The sequence below is a fragment of the Austrofundulus limnaeus genome, unplaced genomic scaffold, assembly GCF_001266775.1.
Source record: "Austrofundulus limnaeus strain Quisiro unplaced genomic scaffold, Austrofundulus_limnaeus-1.0 Scaffold23, whole genome shotgun sequence".
Taxonomy (NCBI): domain Eukaryota; kingdom Metazoa; phylum Chordata; class Actinopteri; order Cyprinodontiformes; family Rivulidae; genus Austrofundulus; species Austrofundulus limnaeus.
In genome coordinates, this window is record NW_013952425.1 from 1,565,195 (window position 1) to 1,574,025 (window position 8,831).

Sequence of the window (8,831 nt, forward strand, 5' to 3'; positions counted from 1 at the left end):
TTTTTTTTTTTTTTTTTTGAGTGTAGGAAACATATCACTCCATATTTTATTATTGGGGACATTATGTATGATTTWAAAAAAAAAGTCATGCCGTGTGGAACTGTTCAGAAAATACACAAGTGTTACTAAATTTCCATAAAAGCCCAATTAGTTTATGTCTCAAACTATTACCATAATGTAATGTGTACAATACATAATTATGTATAGAATATATTATGTGAGAATGTGAATGTGGCTTATGTATGATTGTAGTAATGCATATTTTGACAATAAAAAACACCAATGTCTAGAAAAGTATCAATATTATTTTGTAATTGTCATAACTTCAGAGGCAAACTGGTTGTTTTGATCTTAATGAATCAAATGTGATTTAGAATAAGGAAACAATAATTAATTTTTTGTACTTTGGTTTTGAGAAGGGTAGGAATAAATATCTTTTTTTTACTTCTTTACTTTCCTTTTCAAATGTTTAGTTTGAGATCTCCTTACATTATTTTTAATCTTTGAAAAATTAATGTGCTCTAGGTGGTTTYAATGTTTGCTTGTATATTAAAGCTCAGAACTGCAGATGGCAGCAAATTCTCACTTTTCCCTCTGTGGTTCTGTTCGGAAATCATAAACAAAGTTATTTTAAAGTTTGCGTGACGAAAATAATCCAATTTTGACACACAAATAAGGTTAAATAAAACATTTTATTTACAACCCGTTAATAAAAATAAAATTAAATGTTACAAAAATTCTTTAAAATCAAAGAACTGTACAAATCCAGCTTCATTTCGCCTCACTTAGAAAAATACAAAAGGCACTGTGCATTAATTAGTCTGCTGCACGTATAAAACATCGAGACGAACACCTGCAAAGTTTTTTTTAACCAATAACCGACTGAAAACAAACAAATAAACAGCAAACCCAGTCTGCATGTGTTACACTGTGACAACTTCAAGTCCTGCGAGTACTTACATAGAAACTGTTTCACCAGTTCTTCTAAAGAWAAACTGTTAAAAACAATAAAGCAAAATGGGAGTGCTTGGACAGATGAAAAGCAGGTGTGCTGTACATGTTTCTACCACATAATAAAACTGTTCAACATGATTTTTAACCCTCTTAGACCTACTGCTATCAAGTCATTTGCTAAATGTGTCAGGCTGTAAGTACTTTTTAAATTTTTCTTCAAGTCTGTTTTAAACCAAAACTCTTAATTTATAACGGTTACCACGTAAACCACAAAAGAAATTCCTCTCATAAGCCTAAAATCCGAATTTAGATCATTTATAACAATGTTAAACACAGAATATTGATATTAATTTGATGTTAGAAGGGTGACAATGTTTCCACGATATACCAAGAACCTTCTGTATTCTTTAAAACCCCAACGACTTTTAGATTTGATACTRGCACCTCGTAACACTGAAAATGGGAAAAGTAAAAACAAACAAAAGTGACCGAATGAGATATAGCAGAAAATAAATATGAACGAAACATGTTTTACTTTTTGTTTTCAACTACACATTTTATCCAAGCTCCAAAAGTCTAGCAAAAAATAAAAAATAAAAGATTTTAGTACCCTTGTGTCGCTCTACTGTGCAAAGTTACAAATCAAAGCTTTCAGCAGCCTCATGGATGATTACAGACAACTGTCCTTCGGTGGACAATCTCTTTGGCCTACAGTTCTGTCTGACTTTCTGCTACAAGAAAAATGTGAAGCACTCCTTCTTATGGGCATCCAGTCATTTCAAGTTGGTCGAAAACTTCGCTCCGATCACAGGAAGCCATGCTCGTCGAGGCCTTTTGGAGTAACTGGGTTCCACTTTGCAATAGGCTTTGCATTAGAACGGCCTGCAAAGAGAGGGGAATGAAGTCAACATTAAAACTGGGGTTCTCAGATGGAACACCACCTAAATGAACCAGAACTCAGACTARTTGCTAAATTTCAASARAATGTTTAACTTCCCTCACACTGAAAGGATTTTTGATGCTACATGTTACATACCTGCGTCTGTTCTGCTTCTCAAAGGCACAGGGGGCGGAGCCTTCATCGCGCTGATACCCCTCCCTTCAGCGTCACTCTCCCCTGATGAGGTATGGTCCTCTGCTTTCCTGTACAAGCCGGGCTTCTTGTGGTATTTGGCCCGGTAAGTGTCCGTCATACAGCTATCCACAGAGAAGAAAGTGGTGGGGAGGACCTTCTCGGTCTGAGACGGGGAGTCTGTACCGTCACCGGCTCTTGGGTTTGGACTTGGCAACCTGTCATCGCTTTCACTGGCTGACAGATCGTTTCGGTCTTGGTCCGATGAGCCCGACTTGGAGCTAGCGTCGGATGAAAGCCTGTGCTCGGTGGGTGTCTCGAGCCACCTCTGCAGGGTGTTGTGCGAACCGTTCGTGGGTTCGTTACGGGGGCTCAGCCGTGCTGGCGCCGCCGTTGGTCCGGCGTGGATGCCAGACAGATTAGAGCCTAAGGTTTTTTTAGGTAAAGGAAGGAGATAGCTGCGTGACAAAGAGTCCCCGTGAACAGTGCCGGCATCTTCTTGTTCAGAAAAGGGTCCAATGAGGTCGTCTGAGCTGTTCCACTCAGAACTGCTGGTCTTCGCTAAGATAGGAGGAATGGGGCTTATGGGGCTGCTGTCATCCTGTTCGCTATCCGGGTCGTCGCTCTTTTCTGACAGTCCAGGTGTGTATCGAAAGGCGTTTTTTCTGTGAAACGTCCAAAAAAATACACATTTAAACCTCTGCCACATTTCACTAATATTGTGCAGTTTTCAAACATTTGTTTTTACACCTACCTTGACAAGTATTGATTGGACAGATCTTGTAGATCTGGAGAATGTCTTCCTTGTTCACCTGAGCAAAGGAAATGTATTATGTTATTGACTTATCCCCACAATAAATGCAAGAATCTACAAACTCACACTTACAACAGAACCTGGTAACCTAGTAACAAATTTAGAGCATTTGATGGAGATGAGAACAATTTAACAGAACAATTGAAATAATAATAAAAAGTTTCAAAACATTTTTTGGCATGACGATAGATTATAAACTGTTGAAAACAAGATATAGCACATCGCAAACAAAATCAGTTGATTAGGCCTGCCGCAATAAGAAATGAATCAAATGATTGCACAATAAATTATAACAAGGTTCCTACAGTTTAAGGAAAGTTAAATTTAAGACTTTTAAAGACTTTTTAATGCCAAGTGAAATTAAATTTAAGATCAATTTCATAATAAACACGAATGATAAAAAATAAAAACTGACAGAAACTTATGAATCAAAATATTTTTGGTTGAAGTATTCAAATATTGCTAATAGACCAATTGTTTTTATCCATATCTAACAATAGAAGAAACATTCTTAGCAGTCAGTTTTAAACTCGATTTAATTTCAGGAAATTCTCTCACGACCCAAAATTTGGAGTTTTAGGACCCACAGTGGGGTCTTAACCCCAATTTGCTGTAGATGAAACCTTAAAGTGCCTGTGACATCAAATTTTTGTAAGAAAAGTGAATGCATTTTTGGAAAGACAACATTATTAACATATTACAAAATGTCCTGATGCATCTCAGTAATCCAGGTAAAAAAATCAAAAAGAAAAAAATTGTATAGGTCTTCTGGACGGGTTCTTCTCTAATGAAACATTTCGTCTCTCCTCCAAGAGACTTCTTCAGTCTGAGTAAGTGATTAAGTGCCAGGAGGACTGCGACCAGTTATACATCGGGGAAACAAAGCAGCCACTGTTCAAAAGAATGTCCCAACACAGACGAGCTACATCTAATGGCCAGAACTCTGCAGTTTTCACTCATTTACAGGCCAGCGGTCACTCTTTCAGAGCCAGCGGTCACTCTTTCAGAGATGAGGATGTTCTCATTCTTGATAGAGAGGAACGTCGGTTTGAGGGAGGAGTAAAAGAAGCCATTTTTGTGAAGAAAGACCGTCCATCATTAGACAGAGGTGGAGGCCTCCGCTTTCAGTTGTCCCCCTCCTACAGTGCTGCTATTGCCAGTATCACTCCACCCCCTGTTAACAATAGGTGTTAATTAGGTGTCAACGATATGAGCCATGTGATGTGAGTATCAGTCACATGGAGGCAGGGCTTAAAAGCCTGAATTTTGCCTGAAACTCTCAGACTGAAGAAGTCTCTTGGAGGAGAGACRAAACGTTTCATTAGAGAAGAACCCGTCCAGAAGACCTATACAAATTTTTTCTTTTTGATATTACAAAACAAATTTCACACTGCTCAGATGAACAGTTGTTGAGATACAGTATTTGCAAGTGATGTCAAAGGGGCATGTCTGCATGTGAATATTTAAAAAAATAAATGTTACCAACTATTTTAATACTTGAGATGATTTACAATCGTCATATTTACAATATGTTTATATTTTTAACACTTCTGAAAGATTGATTAAAGATATCTTAAGGCCAGTTAAGGCCTTATTTTTGGATTGATGAATACAATGACTTTTAAGACTTTTTAAGGATCTGCAGGAACCCTGTATAAGGTTGATCATTTTCATTTGTCTGCTTGTTAGTTTGTTTCCTTCATGCCACCCTCTTTTCTTCTCCTTAGCATAGGGAGGAGTGAACTCTTCATGAACAGGCATTCATATCAAACAGCATCTTTGGTTTTCCAACACCTTTCAGCTGGCCTCGCCTCAGGATGCCACCAGGGTACTGTGCCAAATCTTGAGTTCGCCCAGAGTTGTTCTTGTTTCACACTACGTAAATTTCATAAACCTCCACTAATATATGGGGGTACCATTATATTAGTTTAAAACAGTCTTCAAACAATATCATTTATCGCAATAATTACTAAGACAATTTATCGTCCAGCAAAATGTTTACAATTGGTGTTTTTCATAGATTACTCATTTCCTAAAAGTTTATTGTGGTTTCTAGAGTTTCTAAAAGTAGAACGAGGGGCAGAGCTTTTAGTTACCAGGCTCCTCTAGCTTCTGTCTGTGAGGCACCATGTTATCTAACAGGGGTCATGATGAGGGAGAGGAAGTATCGAAGCAGCTAGTCTGGCAGAGCGCCCTCAGGCCCCATGTGTACCACTCGGACTGTCTGATCCAACCAGAGTACACGGCCCCTTAGAGGGAATATGGGTTCATACCCAGGCCTCAGTAGCTTAAAACTTACAAAACAATAAGAACTCAACTCGATTCAGAAGCTTTGTTTGGAAACTAAAAAACAAAAGAAAGAAATATGTGCTAGTGGGAAAAAAAGGTCCTAATCAAAGCCTTATGGTCCATTGTGCCCTAATGAGATTTATCGGAACCATGCTTCCACCTTTAAAGTCAGCACATAAACAAATTTAGAAACAGGTGCACGGGTGGGGGCCGGGGTGGAACTCTGCCAAGTTACCATGATGGGTGTGATTTACAAGACCCGAGACAGGCAGCAGCTGACTAACAGGACTGAGCAGGAGTGAGTAGCTGTGGACCATCTGTGATGTGTCAGCGTACTTTCTGTTTTCCTGCACTCTCCTCTCAAAAGCATTAGTGGCTAAATCCTTTGTGCTGGCATGCAATTACACCCGGGTCAAACTGCAGACTTTACATCCCCTCTACAACACTATTGCATTTTTAAGCCACTAAATCCATGTGGGCATTTACAATCTGATGCTGCTGATCTGGGGTGTTGGCAAGCAGCTGCGACAATATGATTCGCACAAAGAGAGATGTAGTTTAGGCAAAATCCCAGKGTCTTTACGATCGCATGCAGTTCTACTGGGAGAAAACAGCTGGGGCAATCATGGTGCTGGTGAGAGAAATAATTACCATCAAACAAGTCAAAACTATTTTCTAACAATGAGAGCTAAAGTTAGAGAGGCCAGACTGAGATGGTTTGGACATGTGCAGAGGAGGGACAGTGGGTGTTTTGGTAAAAAGATGTTAAAGAAGCAGCTGCCAGGAAAAAGACAAAACGGAGACATATGGGTGTGGTTAAATGAAGTGAGTTTTGTCATTTAAAGATTTAGGCTGGATTTGTGAAGTACTTAGTGTATTATTATAGCCACAGTTAGAGGTGTTAGATAAGTGTAGCAGATGGATATAAAGACTTTTGATTTATAATGCACCCCCTGGGCCCTTTTAAACAAAAGTATAACTGAGAATAATTTAAAAAGGCAGACTTAAAAGCTTTTTGTGCTCTAATAAAGCAGTCAAACTGTTTAAATAAAAAATAAATTGATGAATTTAAATGATTCCAAATGAAATGACATAGCATTGGATGTGAAGTTTTCCAAATTGCATTTTAATGAAAATTCTTGATCATTTGGGACAGATGTGGACTAATTTTCAACGAAAGCAGATAAAGACAAGTTGGCAACTTGGCAATTCTTTAGTTAGTTCCTTTTTTGGGGTGGGTTGGAAATATCAACGGCTTGATATGGTCATGGCATGCCAACAGAAGTGTTAAACCATCCTGTGGTATTAACACTTTGATTATCACATCAGTCACTGGCCTGTTGAGAGGCATCAACAGAAGCATTTTAACACCCCTCTAAAGTAATTCAAAGGTCAACGCACTGCAGGAAAATAACTCAATTATACCAAAGTRAAAATAAACATGCTCTTTTAAACGTGTGCATCAAACCTATCTGGATGGCATTCGTGGACAGTTTATTTATCTGATTAAAGCTAGATGGTTAATTTCAAGTAAAGTGTATTTCTGTGTGTTAATTTAAAAATTGTTAAGCACAAAGAAAATAGCTTTTTTTCCCCCTTATTTGTGACTTAACAGTGACTTATGGCAGCATATGGAGACTCGCCTGTGTGGTCATTTTTTGGTACCGTTTTGAAAGAACCTTTAGTTTAACCCCCAATTTACACTGCGACGGCTCCACTACAACCTCCCCCATAAATATGCACCCATTATAATCAATTAGAGCATTTACACTGCCTGCGCAGTGTGGTGGCGTGCACACAACCATCTGCCAAAATTAGATTCAGCGATGCAGTTTTAACTGTTGTTTGACTCAATCTTCCACAGAATGAATTGTTTCGGTTTGACTTCCACATTTATCAAAGGATTTATTGGGCGTGCTTCTCGGAGCATTGCACACAGTGTAAATCTGGGAAAGAGGTATATTTAAGTATATTATAAAGCTTTGGGCAGTAATTGAAATACATGTTAAAAACTAAAGAGGCCCGAACTGTTACAATACAACWTTTAGCAAAGAAAGAATAGGGTTCTTTCACAATCACTACCCTTCTGCTGAAACTCTGACCAACAACAAAAAGGCGGATTGTTTTTCCAAATTTATGGCATTTGTGTAAAATCTGTATTTAACTCAATAAAAACATAGACTAGAGGAAAATGTTGACTCTAAAGCGAACTGAACTAACTGCAGTGCTGTAAATGGTATTTTATTTGAATCGTGTTTGAATACTATGTTCTGACATGGCATTTTCTGCCTGGCAGGGCACAGCTGGGGGGCTAACCATTACAGTCTCACTCCTTCTCCAGCTCTCACAATCAGGATTAATTTCATGTACTCCTGTTGGGAAATTTAATGAGATATTTTTCCCAAGGTATTTTTTATTTTAACWTTTTTTTTCTCCCCTTGTGATACTAGCAATGAATACCTAAAATAAACCTAAAGCTTCACCTCTCTTTATCCAGTCTAAAAAGTAAAATAAACATCATTGCACCTTCACAACATWACTCCCAGTGAGCTTATTGTTTATTAGTTTTTTAGTTAACAACAACATCTCTGATTTTTTTCCTAATGGATTTACAAGTGTTATAGCAACTCCTGCTGAAAACAAAGGGGCTTTTCACTGCAGGCAACCATTAAAAATCAAATAAAAAAGGATACCAAATTACCGATAGCTGCATGAGACAAAGGAAAAGAAGGGGTTTAGACCAGCCAATGAGGAGTCAAAGCACACTCACTTCCACACAGTCTCTTCCTCTCAGTCAGTCTGTGACCTTAACACCACTGATGGAACAATAAATCAAGGGAACTGCTCGGCGCTATCTTAACCCTGCAGGTCCTAATAACACACGTTATTCTGCTGGGATGATACGTTTCCTTCAATGTCAGAAACCCAGGCCTTTAGAAAGACTGACTCTTCTGTTTACAGMAAAATCATGTAACAATGGTCAGGTTGAAACACAAAGTAAATGTTTGTCTAATGTAGCCCTCCACACCACTGCTCACATACTAGAGCTGCAACATAAAAGAAAAACAAGATATTGCAATATTATTTTTGAATATCACAATAACTTTATCAAATTCAATAATCCACATCTCATTCTTTTTATTTTTGCTGAAAAAGTACCTTAGATTGCCCAAATATGGGAACCGATCCTATTGTATAAATGTGTGATGATGACCTTTCAGTATATCGCTCCAGCTCGCTGCATATCAAGACGCAGCCAGAGAGGAGAGTTTTATTCCCCCCCAGGAGAAGTGATTTAGGTCCGTTTGCGTTTTCTGCAAAAGCTGAACTCAATTTCAGCAACAGTCAGGRATTTAAGGCTCATTAAACAGTTCCATGAAATGGTCGCACAGACCAGTCCGTCTTTATGCTCCCTCGGGTCGTTCGTAAATCACAGATGAAGCCGGCCACGATCCGTAAAGACGAAATGAAGTTGAACCAAAAACCACCGTTTACGTGGCACGCTAAAGTGAAGGTTGTCAAAAATGAAGACAACCCGCCAAAAAAAAAAATCAATTGTACACAAAACATAATTCAGACTTGATCAAGAGCTCAGTGTGTGGACTAGCCACAGGACTACCTTAACTTAAATGGCATCTAGAAACTGTCACAAATATGAAGAGCAGCTTCTGGTGAAAACAAAAAACAAACATATATATATAT

General features: G+C 38.3%; 1 protein-coding gene across 1 annotated transcript in view; it reads right to left on the reverse strand.

The window, feature by feature from the left end:
* Positions 1-673: 673 nt before the first annotated feature.
* The window catches only part of usp53a (ubiquitin specific peptidase 53a), a gene marked incomplete in the record, with an annotated part of 38,188 nt that continues 30,030 nt past the window's right edge, over positions 674-8,831 (reverse strand). The window contains 3 exon segments of the mRNA XM_014004353.1: positions 674-1,836; positions 1,991-2,691; positions 2,781-2,838. Coding sequence (XP_013859807.1) covers positions 1,760-1,836; positions 1,991-2,691; positions 2,781-2,838 — 836 coding nt within the window.